A 19,666-nucleotide genomic window follows, 5' to 3' on the forward strand; every position below is an offset into this window, starting at 1 on the left:
AAAAAGTACTGTAAAAGAAAGAAAAGGTCTATTTCCTCAGCATTTTTTAATGTTCTGGTTGCTGACAATATATGTCATGTTTTATGGTAAATAACTTATTGATTCATTGAAAGAATTGTACAGAACACACCATTTCAGTTGAACAAACCAGAATTGTGCTTCCTCCTTTCAGCTTGCATGCTACCAGTGTTCTGAAAAGATTTCCATTGTGTAACCCGAATTACACTCTTCATGGAAGGAATGAGCAGACCACTCTGTTGAGTCCTTCCACATGGGCACTCTGGGCTTTTTCTAATTTACATTGATGATTTTTAGAGGTACATTCCAGGGTATGGTACTTCTATTGTCTCATTCATCTTGAGCTCTTAGATTTTGAAGTTAGTTGCATTAATAATATATTTTAAAACAGAAGTGGCAGAATTGAATGATCATTTTTCACACAATAAAAATTACTAGAAATAATAAATTCACTGTGCACTTTCTATTTTGCGGATTCATTTCTTTTATTTAAAATTAATGTGGCTTGGTTGTTTATGCTGATATGTTTCTTTAAATCTGCGTTGGGATTTCTTGATGGTATTAACTTTTAACCAAGACCGAGCAGCAAATATTCAGGCCAAGCTAGACTGCTGTGAAACATCTATGGGCTGAATGATGGTACTCGGTATCAGAGAATAACTGGACCAAATATTACAAAAATGTAAAAGCAAGCTGCGTTGCTTTATTGTCAATCTCCTTTCTCACTGTTTCATTTCACTTCAGCTGAGACACCTTCCTTAAACTCTGCGTCCAAGGTCCTACTGATGCTCAACTCTAACGTTCATCACCAGAACAATGGCCTCTCATGCTTATCTGGCCCTCTGGTTATTAATGACCTTGCTCTCTGTAATGCCATTATTTCATATTACTGTTTGATTAGCAATTCTTCATCAGTATATCACATTGCTCACCTAAAGTGTCTATGACACAGTATGAGTCACGGCCTATTATTTATGTGCCAACAGATAGTTTGATAACATTAAGTAATTCCTATTACTGAATCAGTTGCAGTACATATTCAACAATATTATAGCTAAATCCAGCTAAATGTTGAATGAAATTGTGCCTTACCATGAAGTTGCTAAAGACTTAACTTGCAATTATCATATCATTTTCAACTAACTGAGCAAAACTGTATTGATTTTCTATGGTACTAGAAATTGTTTTGGGGAAGTGGGTAGATAGGAAAAAAATATCCTAGAGCTAAGAAAACCTCAAGAGATACTGAAAAAAGCAAAGTTGCAACTGAGAATATTTTATACAGTTGATTAACCGATACAGTACAAAGTTTTTACTTGGAGTGATTTTACACTGTATTGATGAATTTACTGAGAAATTATACCATCGACATGCCATCAAAACTGGTTATTAGACAGTGTTTGCAGCCCTATATCCTGAGATAAAGCAATTCTAAAATGACTGAGACTGGTTATGCTCGAATAGAGCTTTCATTATAAAAATGCTCTCAATGACAAGCATCTCTGGAATGCCAAATCAGGCAATTAAACCCTAATGATAAAAACATCCATTATTTTCTTATTGTAAAAAGAGAGAATGTTTGCAAAAGGAAATAATACAGTCCTTTTCTTTCCCTTGTAGGTCACCTGTATAACTAAATCCTGAAGCACATCAAAAGTTTGACACTGTGATTCTTCATGATGTTTGACAACATAACAGAGCATTACGTTAATACAGTACTAATTTAATATCAAAAAGTGCTGGATATCCTCAGCAGGCCAGACATCATCTGCAGAACGAGAAACCGTGTTAACATCCTAGGTCGATGCCCTCTTGTCAGCACATTAATACTGTTTCTCTCTCCACAGATGCTGCCTATCTTGCTAAGTACTTTCTGCATTTTCTGTTTATTTTTCAGACTTCTATTATTTGCAATTTTCCCTTGATTGCTACTTTCTTAATGTCAATATTGTTAGAGAAATTGGATTAAAATAGTGAATTGGGATATGACTTGAAAGTTTTCAATTCAATCAAAACAAAATGTTGGTACCTGATCCTTCTTGTGATTGAGTACGTGGACAGTCCTCAGCTGCAGCTAAAGCTTCCAGGGCCTGTAGTGTGGAAACCAGAGCATCATCAAGTTCCTGGGCGTGATGTCTGACAGTCCTTGTTTGAACACCGTCGATTAGAGACACTGGGATATCATTGAAGTGTACATCACAAGGCTGTCGACTGGAAGCTAGGTTTTGAGTGGTTCTTCGTTTAGAGTCATCTTCATCAGAACTATTATCCCTGAAACCAGGTGGAGGGGCAGCCAGTGTTGGAAGTAGAGAATGGCATTCTTCTCCTTCTTGTTCCTCGTCGCTTCCCGGCAGAGGGAGAGTTGTCAGGTCAACCACATCATCATGGTAATTGCAAGAGTTTAAACACTTATCTGTACTGCTTCCTTTGGGAATAATATTACCCCTCATTTTGACCTTACAAGCATCACAAAGCAAGTCATCATTTTCCTTGATTATTATGGGAAGGAGCTTTGTACTATTCACTCTTGTTAGCTGCATTGGGAGTTTTGGACAGATACAGTTATGATGGTCTGTTGTATAAGCAATTGCCATTTTCATGTGTCCATCCAGTGTGTTTGCTCTTCCCCTGCTCAGAAATCCTTGCTGCCCAGAAAGACTCCTGATGTCAGAGTTGCTCTGTCTTGTTTTTGATGTATTTGGTGTAGGATCAGACTTTGTCCTTGGTCTTGACTCCTCAAAGAAGATGAAGTTTTCATTAATATTGATTTGATTTTCAAATTCCTTTCTTCTTTCTTGCATTTGTAAAAATTGAAATCTTACCAGATTGGACTCTGAGGGGTTTGCCATCTGATTATGTGCTGTCTGCGACTCAATGTGGTGTGGAAGATTGTGAGGGCAACTTGTACCTCTTCCCTCAGGTTTTAGAATGGGACCTGATGATGAAATAGTCCATTCTGGTTGCAGAATGTTCGGTATATTTCTGTAGTCTGTTAATGAAAAGGAAGGATATCATCATCTTCAGTAAAAAATTCAGTTATCCAAGAAAACTATGATTTACTTCTTCAATTTGAAGAAGAAGAGAATGGAAGTAAACCTTACCAACTGGCAGAAAATGGGTTGTTGAAAGGATCACGGGATGACCTTCCTTGCCAATTTCACTGCACTCCAAATGTAACTTTGGGAAGAGCTTGATATAATTATTTGAGAAAATACTGGGACCTGAAAATGTTGGGTTTTGACAATTGGAAATCTAAAATCAGCTCTGCATTAGTTGAAGCCTTCATGCTTTCTGAATAAGCCACGCGTGTATTAAGGGACGGGCTAGCTTGGGAATGCTTACATCGGACTTCCCCAATTCCAAAATGTATCCTGAATTAGATTAGTGCAATCAACGTGATGAGGTGAACTGACTTCCATTAGAGTTGAAATTGGCTCAATGAAGCAACAAAGGGAATCCTTAAAAATAATTTTAAAAATTGTATCAGTCCCTTCACATGAGGAGTCAATAAGAAGTGAAATTGTGTTTTGGGGGAACCCTCAGTAGATATCCTCCAAAATTAAAGCTTTAGTCTGTATATGGCAGGTGAATGGCAACGTGGCTGACTGCTGGTCCCACACCAGCAAATTGTTCTTTTAATATAAAGTCTGTCCTGAAAACTAAAACCCTGACTTAACTCTCAGGAATGGACGTTGTGTGTCCCTGGTGCTTTGAGCAAACTCATCAATCCTTAATGAAGATGAAGGGCATATCTTCCTCTGTGTTGTAGTACTTTGAGGCACCACCATGAAAGAGGTGCACTAAGTACAACATATTTCATTAAAAAAGATAGCTAAATAGACATATCTATACATTCATTTCCTATTAGTTATACATTGCTTTTCATCAGTACCACAGATTGCATCTGTATTAAACCTTAGCTTATATGTTCAGACTAAAATGAGCAGAATTGTCAGTTTATAACATCTGAAAACTAAAAGCCATTGAGGTTATAATGCTTACCAATGTAAGAGGATCACAGTATGTGTTATAGTCTCAATTCAGCATGCAAAATAATTTGTAATTCTATATTGACAAAATTAATGTGGAAGTAAGCACAATATTTTTAATACTAATGTCTCAATTATATACTGTATATGATTCAGTTCAAGTCAATCTTTAAAGGCATATTAATTCTGTTAGGGCAATTAGATAGAAAAGAACTACATGAAAAGTAGATGAAAAAATTTATATTTTAGTTAATTCATGGCATACTAGATGCATGGTTAATTAGTTCTGTTTTCAAATAATTATTATTTTGATGTTTTTTCAGTCTATGCCAGGAGTTCCCAACCTTTTTAATACCATGGAGCCTTACCATTAACTGAGAGGTCTGTGGACCCTAGGATGGGAATCCCGGTCTATGAAGACAATATTTTGATTGATGTATAATGTGTTTGCCCAATGCTCTAACAAGTTTCCTTCTTTCTGCACAACATAGGGACTTTCATATGAACTTTGCCTCTTCCACTTTATCAATGTGTATATTTTAAAGAATGTAATAGTATCATTTTATGATAGTTTAATATGTTCTGACAATGAAAAGAAAAGTGAAGTTAGGGCTGTAATAGAGGAACTGTTGCAGACGATTTGCACATAGCAAACTTTCACAAACAATAATATAATGATGAGCAGGTAAACCAGTTTATATTTATCTGTTTAGTGATACAGCTCAGAGTAGGACTTTCCCGCACTGCTCCAGCAACCCCCCGACAAACCTGATTAACCCTAATCTAATCACGGGACAGTTTACTGTACAGTGTTATGAAGGATGAACAACTCTGATGGGCAGAAGGGTACAGAGTTGCCCATATCCCCCTCCCCTGGGAGAATTACAAACCGTTACTGTTGCCAGGCTGCTAATGAGAGAGAAAGAGATGGAACAAAAACATGATGGAATTGGAACATCTGCTACTGATAAGAGAGAGAGGAGAGGCCATTGATTTACTGTTATGTCTTCTGCAAAGGTTGTTTGTCTTCGGCTATTCTGTTCATTAAAATTCCTCAGTGGACAGCCAGAGTGGGCTGGTTTGATGGACAAAGCCATTCAAAACTGATTGACACCTGAGACCCCGTGAGTAGGGATAGAAGTGAGGTCTGGGGAGACACCCCTCAGACACACCAGGAGACACACTAGTGAGCACTGCTTGAGTGTTGGAACCCACGAGAAGGTGTGGGGCATCGGGGACCGAACAAAGGATCGGTCAGTTTAATTCACAGTGTTATAGCAGGGCTGGTGGGGGGCTTGTGTGTGTGTCCACTCACGCCAGAGTGACGAGTCCACAAACAGAAGAACGATCTAGCTGAAGGATAGAGGGGTCATACCTGAATGGCCACAACAACACATCGACGGATCAAGAACGTAAAGGAAGGTTTGCCTGACTGTAGCTGTCACTGTTTGCTCGCTCTCTCTCTCTCTCTCCAACAATTACAACAAAACCACCAACAACTACCTCAGCACGTATGAACTGAACTGAACTTTATATTCACATATGACAATTCATTATCCCCTAGACATTGATAGAGCTTGTTTATTATTGATTATTATTATACCCACACTTTTAGGTTTAGTATTGCTAACGTTTATTATCTATATATTTGCATTGTTGATATTGATTTGTATATTTTACTAATAAACACTGTTTGAAAATAGTAGCACCAGATTCCAACGGATACTTCTTTCTCTGCTGGTAAGACACCCAGTTACGGGGTACGTAACAAATTGGGGCCTCATCTCGAGATTTGATACCAAATTGGGGGGCCAGTGAATTGGGCTATAAGTCCATTATTTGATCTGGTTGCGTGGGTAACCAGACGGGAAACCAGCAAAGATGGATATAGACAAATTTTTAGAAAGCCTGACTTTGAAGGCGCTAGAGGATGCCACAAAGACGGACTTGGTTAGTATTGCGAAATGATTAAATCTCACAGAGGTGAAGTCGTCAATGAAAAAGTGGGAGATACAGAGGGCCATAGCCCAGTATTATATAGACAAGGATGTGTTCACATCTGAGGTGTTGGATCTGTTCCCTGAAAAGAAACCAGTTGTTGGGGTGGTTCAGTTAGAGATGGAAAGATTAAGGTTGGACGCGGAACAGAAGAAAAGGGAGTATGAGCTCCAGCTAAAGGAGTTAGAGGCTAAAAGGGAGCGGGAAAGAGCTGCATGGGAGAAGGAAAAAGCTGAGTTAGAGGCACAAAGGGAGAAGAAAAAAGCCAAAGGGGAGTTGGAGGAAAGGGAAAAGGAGAGAGAGAGGCAGCATGCGCTGGAAATGGAGAGGTTGAAGCAACAGGGAAGAGACCGAGGGGAAGGCTCAGTTGAGAAGTTTAATGTTAGTAGGGAGTTTAGGTTAGTACCTCCGTTCGAGGAGACAGATGTTGATAGTTACTTCTTGCATTTTGAAAAGGTGGCAGTGAATCAGAAGTGGCCCAGAGATCAGTGGGTGGCGTTGTTACAAAGTGTATTAAAAAGTAAGGCTCAACGGGCATATGCGACATTGTCCATGGACGAGTCTGAGGATTATGAGGAAGTAAAACAGGCTATCCTTCGGGCTACGAGTTGGTACCTGAAGCATATAGACAAAAGTTCAGAGATTTATAGAAACTGTGGAATCAGACGTATGCAGAGTTTGCCTATGAAAAGGGTGTGCTCTTGGATCATTGGTGTGCTGCAGAAAGGGTGGGGGAGGATTTCCATCATTTCAGGGAGCTAATTCTGATTGAGGAATTTAAAGGTTGTGTTTCGGATAATATCCGAATGTATCTGAACGAGAAGATGAATAAGTCTATATTGGAATTTGCCAGGTTAGCAGATGAATACGCCCTAACCCACAAGTCAAAGTTTTCCTCGAATAAGAGTTATCAGAAAGGCAGTAGGGACGGTAAAGAAAGCCCACCGGCTAAGGTAGAGAATAAGCCGGGAGCTAGTGGTAAAGGTAAGGAGGAGGACAAGCAGGCTGGCAGGAAGGTTCCTGGCTTGACCTGTTATAATTGTGGAAAGGTTGGTCATATTGCAGCTAAGTGCTTTGCTCCGAAGAAGGAGACAGGAAAAGGGAAAGCGGCAGTCCCTACAGGGTGTATTGAGTCAATCAGCAAGTTGACGAGGAAGGCAAAGGTGGATAGAGTACGAGAGGGCTGTGAGAAATTTATTTCAGAAGGGACGGTGTCTGTGAAAGAAGGAGAAACCCCAGTTCCAGTGAGAATTTGGAGAGATACTGGGGCTGACCAGTCATTGATCCTAAGTAAGGTGCTAGATTTTGGTCCTGAAATTGGAGAGGTGGTATTAAGAGGCATAGGAAAAGGGACAGAAGCTGTACCTTTGCACAGGATCATGTTAAAATGTGACCTGGTATCTGGACCAGTCAAAGTAAGGGTGCGGTCAGAATTACTGAGAGAAGGCGTGGACGTCCTTCTTGGTAATGATTTAGCAGGTGGTGACGTGTGTTCAACAGTGAAGCTGACAAGCAAGCCTGTGAGTGCTGAGGACCCGCCCCTGGATTCTAAGATCTATCCCGCATGCGCAATCACTCGCAGCATGTCGAGAAAGGCGGCTGAGAAAGAGGACAGTTTAAATGAGTCCAGTGTTGATTTGGCTGAGACATTTTTACCGACCTTGTACCAAGAGGGGTTAGGGGATGGTAAAGTGGAGAATAGTGAGGTGAAAGAGACTAAAGGAGAGGAGGTAGACCTACCCTTAGCCAGGAGGGAATTTATAGAGGCACAGAGTAAAGATGAGAAACAGATAAGGCAGTTAGAAGGTCCAGGGTTGGACAAGGATGATCTGTCTGGCTTGACAGAACCGTTTGAAGAAGTTGAAAAATTTAAATGTGTTCCGGATGATGATATAAGGGCAGTCCTAGATGAAAAGGATGCCATTACCTTGAAGGAGTCTGCTGGGTTAGCAGATGAAATTGTTTTAACCCGCAGGGTTGAGTTTACTCCGGATGGGAGTTGCCCAGAGAGTAACTGGGAGGATCAGGGGAACTTAAAATTTGAAAAAGGGACTGAAATTGAAAGCCTGAAAGAGGTAGATGTCCCGTTTGAGTGTGTTCAGGATGTGAAGGATGTGGAGTCACAGGGTACTGAACCTAGTGTTGAAGCTCAGAAAGAGTCTGAGGTATCTGATTTAGTTGAAAAGGAATGCAGTCCTTTTGGGTCAGATGGACTTGGTTCAGTAAAGAAAGGGTTAATCTTGGTACCAGGAAAAAGTGAGAATTCTCAGTTGTTTGTGTTAGAAGGTGTGTTAAAAGTTAATGAGGAGATGAAAGCTGCTGATGTGAATATTATTGAAGGAGAAGGGAAAGGTGTTGTTCCTAAATTGAATAAAGAAAATTTAAAGTCTGGATTGGTTTTAGAAGCAGTAACCATGCTGAAGGAACAATGGCTTGTTAACAAGGTGCCTTTGAATCAATTACAGTTTGTTTTGGAACTTAAAGGTAAACAACTCGCTTATGTTATTCAAGGAGGTGATTTGGAGAGACAGAACCAAAAGTGTTGTTTTGACAAAGTGGGATCACTTGCAGATGTTAAACTGAAAACTAATAGAATGAAGGGTCCTGAAGATAAAATTAATGACTTGCTCAAAAATAAAGAATTGTGTGGAAGTTCAGAAAATGGGCTAAGTTTGGAAAACATTGGTGATAAGATAACTCCTATGAAAGGAGTATGTGAAGGCCTATTCCACACTGGTGAGCAAGCTAACCACGTGTGAATTAAGTGGAAAAGGGGCAAAGGTTGACAAAATGCCATGTTTGAATAACAGGATCTGGTTTTGAGGGAATTCAACAAAGCATGTAAATAATAAAGACAACACCATGGAAGATTGAATGTTAAGTTTAAAAGTAAAATAGAGATTAGTATTTGCACAAACTTTTGTAATGTACCACAGTATAATCACACATGTATTGGTTCACATTTTGTAATATACACTTAAGCTAAGATCACAACCCTTTAGTATTTTTTTTGCTGGCGAAAAGAAAAAAAGTAGGCGGTTATTAAATTGGAGTCTGATGCTACAGGAATTTGATATTAAGATACACCATATTAAAGGGAGTGACAACGTAATCACTGACTGTCTAGATGCTAAGTTGAATGTATATCTGTACTATCTTTGTCGTTAAAAAACACTTCTGTATTTTGTTAGATTCTGTAATTCTATAAGACGCTGTATTAGTTAATTTTCCTCTTTGGTGAAAATTCCTAGAAGGATGAGGGTGTTATGAAGGATGAACAACTCTGATGGGCAGAAGGGTACTGAGTTGCCCATATCCCCCTCCCCTGGGAGAATTACAAACCGTTACTGTTGCCAGGCTGCTAATGAGAGAGAAAGAGATGGAACAAAAACATGCTGGAATTGGAATATCTGCTACTGATAAGAGAGAGAGGAGAGGCCATTGATTTACTGTTATGTCTTCTGCAAAGGTTGTTTGTCTTCGGCTATTCTGTTCATTAAAATTCCCCAGTGGACAGCCAGAGTGGGCTGGTTTGATGGACAAAGCCATTCAAAACTGATTGACACCTGAGACCCCGTGAGTAGGGATAGAAGTGAGGTCTGGGGAGACACCCCTCAGACACACCAGGAGACACACTATTGAGCACTGCTTGAGTGTTGGAACCCACGAGAAGGTGTGGGGCATCGGGGACCGAACAAAGGATCGGTCAGTTTAATTCACAGTGTTATAGCAGGGCTGGTGGGGGGCTTGTGTGTGTGTCCACCCTTGCCTGGGTGACGAGTCCACCACAGAAGAACGGTCTAGCTGAAGGATAGAGGGGTCATACCTGAATGGCCACAACAACACATCGACGGATCAAGAACGTAAAGGAAGGTTTGCCTGACTGTAGCTGTCACTGTTTGCTCACTCTCTCTCTCTCTCTCCAACAATTACAACAAAACCACCAACAACTACCTCAGCCCGTATGAACTGAACTGAACTTTATATTCACATATGACAATTCATTATCCCCTAGACATCGATAGAGCTTGTTTATTATTGATTATTATTATACCCACACTTTTAGGTTTAGTATTGCTAACGTGTATTATCTATATATTTGCATTGTTGATATTGATTTGTATATTTTACTAATAAACACTGTTTGAAAATAGTAGTACCAGACTCCAACGGATACTCCTTTCTCTGCTGGTTAGACACCCAGTTACGGGGTACGTAACAACAGTGACCCATTAACTTACCCAGTATGTCTTTGGACTGTGAGAGGAAACTGGAGAACCTGGGGAGAATCCGAGCATTCTCATGGGAAGGATGTACAGAGACTCCTTACAGAATGGCATGGAATTGAACTATAAACTCCGGAACACACCAAGCTGTAATAGTATTGCGCTGATAGCCTACCACCAAACACACCTTTTCTTCCCCCACACTCTCCACTTTCCACAGGAATCACTACCTCTATGATTCCCTTGTCCGTTCATCTATCCCCACCAATCTCCCTCCTGGCACTTACCCCTGAAAGCTTGCTACACCTGCCCATTCACCTCCATTCAGGGCCCCAAACAGTCCTTCCAGGTGAGGTAACACTTCACCTGTGAAGCTGCTGGGGTCATCTATTGTGTCCACTGCTCCTGATGCAGCCTCCTCTATACTGGTGAGACAAGTCATAAATTGAAGGATCACCTTGGTGAGCACCTCTGTTCCATCCGCCAAAAGCAGAACTTTCTGGTAGCCAAACATTTTTATTTCAATTTCCATTCCCATTCCAACATGTCGGTCCATAGCCTCCTCTTGTGCCATGATGAGACCACCTCCGGGGTGCAGGAGCAACACCTTATATTCCATCTGAGTAGCCTCCACCTGAATATTGATTTCTTTCCTCTCCAACTCTTTACTTTTCTTATCCACTTGGCTTCACCTATCAACTTCTAGCTATCCTCCTTCCGTCCCCCACTTTTTTATTCTGTCATCTTTACACTTCCTTTCCATTTCTGAAGAAGATCTTAGCCCAAGATGTCAAATGTTTACAAACAGGAGAAAATCTGCAGATACTGAAATCCAAGCAACACACACAAAATGCTGGAGGACCTCAGCAAGCCAGGCAGCATCTATGGAAAAGAGTAAACAGTCGATGTTTTGGGCTGAGACCCTTTGCCAGGACTGGGGAAAAAGATGAGCTCAGAGTAAGAAGGTGGGGGGAGGGGAGGAAGAAATAGAAGGTAGTAGGTGGTAGGTAAAACCAAGAGGGGGAAGGGGGAAGTAAAGAGCTGGGAAGTCAATTTGTGAAAGAGATAAGGTGCTGGAGAAGGGGGAATCTGATGGGAGAGTATAGAAGACTGTGGAAGAAAGGGAAGGGAGAGGAACACCAGGAGGAGGTGATGTGCAGGTAAGGAGATAAGGTGAGAGAGGGAAATGGGAATGGGCAATAGTGAAGGGGGGGGGGCATTACTGGAAGTTTGAGAAAATGTTCATGCCATCAGGTTGGAAGCTACCCAGATGGAATATAATGTGTTGTTCCTCCAACTTGAGTGTGGCTTCATCGTGACAGTAGAGGAGGCCATGGACTGACATAAAGGAATGGTAATGGGAAGTAGAATTAAAATGGGTGGTCATTGGGACATCCTCTTTTTTTGGGTGGATGGTGCAAAGGTGCTCAGTGAGGTGGTCTCCCAAACTACATCGAGTCTCGCCAATATGCAGGAGGCCACACCAGGAGCACTGGTTACAGTAGGTGACTCCAACAGGTGAAATGTCGCCTCACCTGGAAGGACTGTATGGGGCCTTTGAATGGTAGTGAGGGAAGAGGTGTAAGGGCAGGTGTAGCATTTGTTCCGCTTGCAAGGATAAGTGCCAGGAGGGAGATCAGTGGGGTGGGACAAATGGACAATGGAGGTGTGTAGGGAGCAATCCCTGTGGAAAGCAGAAAGAGGGGGTGAGGGAAAGATGTGCTTAGTTGTGGGATCCTATTGGAGATGGCAGAAACTCCAGTGAATTATGTGCTGGACATGGGGGCTGGTGGGGTAGTAGATGAGGACAAGAGGAATCCTATCCCTGGTGGGATGGCGGGAGGATAGGGTGAGGGCAGACGTACACATAATGGAAGAGATGCGAGTGAGAACAGCATTGATGGTGGAGGTAGGAAAGTCCCTTTCTTTGAAGAAGGAGAACATTTGCTTCATTCTAGAATGAAAAACCTCATCCTGAGAGCAGATGCAGCAGAGATGGAGGAGTTGAGGGAAGTAAATGGTAGTTTTACATGTAACAGTGTGGGAAGAGGTATAGTTCAGGTAGCTGTGAGATCAGTAGATAAGCTGTCTCCAGAGACAGAGAGATTGAGAAAGGGGAGGTAGGTGTTGGAAATGGACCAGATAAATTTGAGGGCAGGGTGGAAGTTGGAGGCAAAGTTGATAAAGCTGATGAACTCCAAATGGGTGCTGGAAGCAGCACCAATACAGTCGTTGATATAGCGTAGGAAAAGTTGGGGAGTGATACCAGTGTAGGCTTGGAACATGTAGCTGACAAAAAGGTGGTATAGCTGGGACCCATGTGAGTGCCCAAGGCTACACCTTTTGTTTGAAGGACGTGAGAGGAGAAATTATTGAGAGTGAGGACTAGTTCCGCCAGATGGAGGAGATTGGTGGTGGAGGGGAACAGGTTGGGTCTGGTGTCCAGAAAGAAATGGAGATCTTTGAGGTCTTCCTGTTGGGGAAGGAGGGCTATATAGGGACTGGACATACATAGAGAAAATAAGATGTCGAATGTTGGTTTATTTCCATGGATGCTGCCTGACCAGCTGAATTCCTCCAGCATTTTGTGTGTGTTTTGCTTCACTGATCTTGCTTGAAAGCTGAATATTGGCCAGAACACGAAGGATTATTTCCCCTACACCTCTTTGAAACAGTTGTTTTGCTTCCAACTTCATCTGTCAGGAATGTCTGCAATGGAATGCTCACATTTATTGTAATGCTAAATCATTTGGAGTGGGATTTGGGTAAGAATGGTACAAAATGACATTCCTTAAGATTGTATTATAAAGTGTTGGCACTCACACTTTGCAATTGATGACTCTTGATCAAATCAAGGCTTGGAATTCAGACAGACTCAGTGTTAAATCTCACTAAAAGTGTCAATATTACAAACTTCTTGTTTCATTACCCTTGAGCTTGAATGCTTGGCCATACCTATATTAAGGACTGAAAACATTGGGTCATTTTGTTCAGTAAGATAAGCTAATCTTAAAAAAATCTTTAAAATTTCATTTTTATCTATTATACTTGCCCAATCACTTCTGATTTTGGAAGATCATTTCCTTTGTAGCAAAAAAGATTTTGATTTCTTTCTTCTGTTGTATGTTTTTATAAAAGTATTTGACAAAGTTATTGATGTATCTAGCATACCATGTTGACATGTGACTGGCAAAAAGATAATGATGTTGATAAAATATTATAATATATTGATACGATGAACACTTAAAACAAATTGATTTTATAGAGTGCATGTAAATTGCTATTTAAACACTTTGATCCATTTCACAAGCTTGGTCATCTATATTACTCCATCCGCATGTTTATTTAGTACTTTGCCTCAACTGACAGAACAAAGCTGTCTATTTGAATCAATCAACTCATATTAAAAATTGTCCAAGCAACACACACAAAATGCTGGTGGAATGCAGCAGTCCAGGCAGCATCTATAGGGAGAAGCACTGTCGACGTTTCGGGCCGAGACCCTTCGTCAGGACGAACTGAAAGGAAAGATAGTAAGAGATTTGAAAGTAGGAGGGGGAGGGGAAAATGTGAAATGATAGGAGAAGACTGGAGGGGGTGGGGTGAAGCTGAGAGCCAGACAGGTGATTGGCAAAAGGGATACAGAGCTGGAGAAGGGAAAGGATCATGGGACGGGAGGCCTAGGGAGAAAGAAAGGGGGAGGGGAGCACCAGAGGGAGATGGAGAACAGGCAGAGAGAGAAAAAAAACTAAATATATCAAGGATGGGGTAAGAAGGGGTAAGAAGGGGAGGGGCATTAACAGAAGTTAGAGAAGTCAATGTTCATGCCATCAGGTTGGAGGCTACCCAGCTGGTATATAAGGTGTTGTTCCTCCAACCTGAGTGTGGCTTCATCTTGACAGTAGAGGAGGCCATGGATAGACATATCAGAATGGGAATGGGACGTGGAATTAAAATGTGTAGCCACTGGGAGATCCTGCTTTCTCTGGCGGAAATTAGGTGTTCAGCGAGAATTGTCCATCCTTTTTTCCATCCATGAAAACAAGTAACTTGGAAGCTGCCTTTGTAAACCATGGAAAATCTGCAGACATTCTAGATGTAACAATTATCTAATGTTCTAGATAAATGTAACAATTTTTGAATATTTGTGGTTTCAAAATGTGTATGATTTAAACTCAAATAAATGAGTGGTCTAGGTTTAGTGAAGGAAAGGGATTTGAGCTGAGCTAGGCTTAAAATTTCTTAATGGCCAGGACTAGCTGTAGCAACATTTCCTTCCATCTGTATTCTTCTGTAAGTCAGATATTGGTTCTTTACTGATTAACTGCCTTCCACAGATTTACAAACATTTGTACTTTTTTAAGGGTTTGTTTGAGTGCTCTGTGGCTTCTAGTGTTGATTTCAAATCAGAACATTAAATATTTGCCTCAGATCTGCTTGCTGACTGAGACAGCTGCAGCTAAGGCTTAGCTACAGCGCAGATGCTATTTGTGAGGAATTTCCCAGTTTGCCCACACAAAGGTCCATAGCCAAGTTTATTATCCTTTCTGACATCCATAAAATATTCCAGAGATAAAGAGCTTTTAGCCAGAACTTCTCCAAGAAAGCCTAAAGGCTTTCCGAGGAAGAGAGAGGGAAATAGCGTAATACAGTACTCATGACTGCCATTAGCTTTATTTATATGTGGTGGGCATTAAAATCTTCAACAAAAATATACTCATATGAATAAGGTAAAATTTCTTGTCTTCAGGTATCTCAGCTGCTTTATCTCCTGCCTTGTCCCTATAACCTTTGGTGCTCTTACTAATCAATAATTATATTTTAAATATACCCAATGACTTGGCCTCCACAGTCTCTGTGGCAATGAATTTCACAGATCCACTACCCTCTGGCTAAAGAAATTACTCTTAATCCCTGTTCTAAGGGGACGTCCTTCTATTCTGGGGCTGTACCCTCTGATTCTAGCTTCCCCACTATAGGAAACATCTTCACAATGGCTCACAATATTCCAAGTGCAGCCTGACCAGTGCCTTATAAAACCTTGGCATTACATCCTTGCTTTTATATTCTAAACTTCTTGAAATGAATGCTAACGTATCATATGCCTTCCTTACCACCAACTCAACCTGTAAGTTAATGTTTAGGGAATCCAGTATGAGGACTCCCAAGTTCCTTTGAACCTCAGATCTTTGAATTTACTCCCCGTTTAGAAAATAGTCTATAGCTTTATTCCTTCTACCAAAGAGCAGGACCATACAGTTCACTGCACTGTACTACACTGTATTTCATCTGCCACTTCTTTGACCATTCTCCTAATCTGTCTAAGTCTTTCTGCTGGCTCCCTGCTTCCTCAGCATGACTTGGCCCTACACCTACTTTTGTATCATTTTGTATAAACTAGGCTACAAAGCCATCAATTCTGTCATCCAAACCATTGATATATAATGTGAAACAAAGCAGACCTGACACTGACTCTAGTCAGTGGCAGCCCACCAGAAAAGGTCCCCTTTATTGCCACTGTTTGCCTCCTGTCAGTCGGTCAATCTTCTACCCATGCTAGTATCTTCCCTGAGCTCTTATCATGTTTAGCCGTCTCGTGTGGCACCTTGTCAAAGACTTCTGAAAATCCAAGGAAACAACATCCATTGACTCTCCTTTGTCTACCCTGCTTGTAATTTCCTCAAATTCCAACAGATTGTTGGATGGATTTTCCCTTAAGAAAACCATGCTGACTTTGGCCCCTTTTATCAAGAGCCTCCAAGTACCCTGAAACTTCATCCTTAATAACGGACTCCAACATCTTACCAATCAGTAAAGGCAGGTTCATGGGCCTACAATTTCCTGACTTTTATCTAGGATAGGATTTACTAGGGAGCTTGGTTATCTGAGCCCTAAGGGAAGTCTAATCCTCAGCCTGACATTGTTAGCATGTGAATATCCTATCTGATGAGCTAAACATTTTAAAATTACGGAAGAAGGAGCCTCATAGAATTTACAGTAGCATAGTTAACCTTGTGTGTTCTGGGTGACATCAAGTGGATGAGCCTGCATCTAACATTGACTCTGGATGAGCTGACAAACTCTATCCATTGCTTCGAGTTGAGTTAAACTGTCAGGAGTGATAACTTTCTGGCTGGATTGTACTTTGCTCTGTGGCATTGGATTAGCCTAGTCTTTTTGAAGATGGCACCAGTAAGTGGACTGAAGCAGGCACCTGAATCTCATTTTTAAAAGACCTGCATTATTTTCCACAGCATTTCTAGGGTTAAGACTGCAAATTGGTATCAGGAACAGAGGAATAGAGGATATCCTTTGTAACTCAGGATCCATTTTTCCAGAGAGCATTGGCCAGAGGATATGTCTGGCACTTCAGTCTCTCAAGATGGCGTCATTAGGTGGTGTTTCTTTGCGTGCAGCTCCGATGGGAATCATCACATTTTCCTGTCTAGGCCTTCTACCGCTGAAATCCACAGACATGGCCATGGGCACTTCAGTAAGCCTCATCGTTTTAAGACATTTACAAATTCTATCAATACTCAAATCCAATGATGTTGGTGGATCCTGTACTGCAGACTTGGATCGTGTGTGCAGATCCCCCTTTAAGAAAATGGAAACGGGGAAGTCCCGCATTATCTACAGCTATTTTAGAAACACAAAGGATTTAGACCCCCACTCCTGACTATCCTGCTGGTGAATGTATATTCTGTGGAAAGTAAAACTGAAGACCTATGAGCAAGGTTGCCGTATGGGAGGGATATCAGGGACTGCCCTGTACTTTACAGAAACATGGTTCACATGCACCATTTTGCAGCCCGATGACTCTGCAAAGTCAGGACAGCTCAGACTTTTAAAGGTAGAGGAGGTGGAGAATGCTTTATGATTATCCCATCAAGGGTGCACAGATGTGGCAATTCTGTCTCAGTCCTACTTACCCGACCTGGAACATCCAGCGATCAAGTGTCATCCATTTTATCTGCTGAGGGAGTTTTGATTGTGGTGTGCAAACCACCTCAGGCCCACACCAGGCAGGCTCTGGAGGAGCTGAGCTCCATAATCATCAGTCAGCAAACAGCAGACCCTAATGTCTTCCCTGTCATTTTAGGGATTTCAACCAGGACAGCTTGAAAAAATCTCTGAACAACTACCACCAACATATCACCTGTGAAACCAGAGAAGCCTACACACTTGACCTCTGTTATACACCGTCGAGAAAGCTTACCGTGCTATCCCACACCCGCACTTTGAAAGCATGACACCTGGCTGTGCAGAAGGTATGGTCAAGGGAAGTGGAGGTATGTTTAAGGACTGCTTTGAGTTGGTGGACTGGACAATATGCAGGGACTCATCTTTGAATCTGAATGAAAGTATCACAGTTGTCACTGTCTTCATCAAGACTTGTATGGATGAGTGTGTGCTTTTGAGAATGTACTGGACATATCCAAACCAAAAGCTGTGAATGAACCAAGGGGTTTGTGGTCTGCTGAGGGTTAGATCTGTGGCATTCAAGACCGATGATCCAGAACTATACAGGAAATCCAGGTATGACCTACAGAACAAACACGAGGAAATCTGCAGATGCTGGAAATTCAAACAACACACACAAAATGCTGGTGGAACACAGCAGGCCAGGCAGCATCTATAAGGAGAAGCACTGTCAACATTTTGGGCCGAGACCCTTCGTCAGGACTAACTGAAAGGAAAGATTCTAAGAGATTTGAAAATAGTGGGGGGAGGGGGAAATGAGAAATGATAGGAGAAAACCGGAGGGGGAGGGATGAAGCTAAGAGCTGGAAAAGTGATTGGCGAAAGTGATACAGAGCTGGAGAAGGGAAAGGATCATGGGACGGGAGGCCTCGGGAGAAAGCAAGGGGGAGGGGGGAGCATCAGAGGGAGATGGAGAACAGGCAGAGTGATGGGCAGAGAGACAGAAAAAAAACAAACAACTAAATATTGTCAGGGATGGGGTAAGAAGGGGAGGAGGGGCATTAACGGAAGTTAGAGAAGTCAATGTTCATGCCATCAGGTTGGAGGCTACCCAGCCGGTATATAAGGTGTTGTTCCTCCAACCTGAGTGTGGCTTCATCTTGACAGTAGAGGAGGCCATGGATAGACATATCAGAATGGGAATGGGACGTGGAATTAAAATGTGTGGCCACTGGGAGATCCTGCTTTCTCTGGCGGACAGAGCGTAGGTGTTCACCGAAACGGTCTCCCAGTCTGCGTCGGGTCTCACCAATATATAAAAGGCCACACCGGGAGCACCGGACGCAGTATACCACATCAGCCGACTCACAGGTGAAGTGTCGCCTCACCTGGAAGGACTGTCTGGGGCCCTGAATGGTGGTGAGGGAGGAAGTGTAAGGGCAGGTGTAGCACTTGTTCCGCTAACAAGGATAAGTGCCAGGAGGGAGATCGGTGGGAAGGGATGGGGGGGGGGGGGGGGAAGAGTGGACAAGGGAATCACGTAGGGAGCGATCCCTGTGAAAAGCAGAAAGAGAGGGGGAGGGAAAGATGTGCTTGGTAGTGTGATCCCGTTGGAGGTGGCAGAAGTTACGGAGAATTATACGTTGTACCTGGAGGCTGATGGGGTGGTAGGTGAGGACAAGGGGAACCCTATCCTGAGTGGGGTGGCGGGCGGATGGGGTGAGGGCAGATGTGCGGGAAATGGGAGAGATGCATTTGAGAGCAGATTTGATGGTGGAAGAAGGGAAGCCCCTTTGTTTAAAAAAGGAAGACATCTCCTTCATCCTGGAATGAAAAGCCTCATCCTGAGAGCAGATGCGGTGGAGACGGAGGAATTGTGAGAATGGGATAGCATTTTTGCAAGAGACAGGGTGGGAAGAGGAATAGTCCAGGTAGCTGTGAGAGTCTGTAGGCTTATAGTAGATATCAGTAGATAAGCCGTCTCCAGAGATGGAGACAGAAAGATCAAGAAAGGGGAGGGAGGTGTCGGAAATGGACCAGGTAATTTTGAGGGCAGGGTGAAAGTTGGAGGCAAAGTTAATGAAGTCAACAAGCTCAGCATGCGTGCAGGAGGCAGCGCCAATGCAGTCGTCGATGTAGCGAAGGAAAAGAGGGGGACGGATACCCGTATAGAAGTAGAATCTGCTGTCCAGAAGAGCAGCTTGTGAGAAATACACTCCTTTTGCCATTTACTCTGGTCTTTTGAGTGTTCCCAAAATCAATGTCAAGAAAGGTGGAGGTTCTTGTCATACGCACAAGTATATTTATGCATGGATCAATGAAGAGCTTGCTTGCGGTAGTATCACAGGCACATGGCAACATAGAATTAGCATTCATAAGAATAACATAAATTAAATATAAATTAAACATGTTAACAAGAAAGAACACAATTAGAACAAAAAGAAGTCAATTTTCATGCCAAGTGGCCATAGTGTTATTGATCTCTAGTGATTAGGTTTGTGCTGTTTGATC

General features: G+C 42.1%; 1 protein-coding gene across 8 annotated transcripts in view; it reads right to left on the reverse strand.

Annotated features, from left to right (window-relative positions):
* frmpd3 (FERM and PDZ domain containing 3) overlaps nt 1-19,666 on the reverse strand; it is a 465,297-nt gene that overhangs the window by 14,015 nt on the left and 431,616 nt on the right. For 6 of the 8 annotated variants that reach the window (XM_073058178.1, XM_073058175.1, XM_073058174.1 and 3 more), the window contains one exon: nt 2,048-3,007. In XM_073058178.1, the coding sequence (XP_072914279.1) occupies nt 2,048-3,007 (960 nt within the window). The remainder of the gene's footprint in view (nt 1-2,047; nt 3,008-19,666) is intronic. The other 2 variants (XM_073058177.1, XM_073058176.1) reach the window with 2 other exon arrangements.

This window comes from Hemitrygon akajei, chromosome 10 (assembly GCF_048418815.1).
Source record: "Hemitrygon akajei chromosome 10, sHemAka1.3, whole genome shotgun sequence".
Classification (NCBI taxonomy): Eukaryota; Metazoa; Chordata; class Chondrichthyes; order Myliobatiformes; family Dasyatidae; genus Hemitrygon; species Hemitrygon akajei.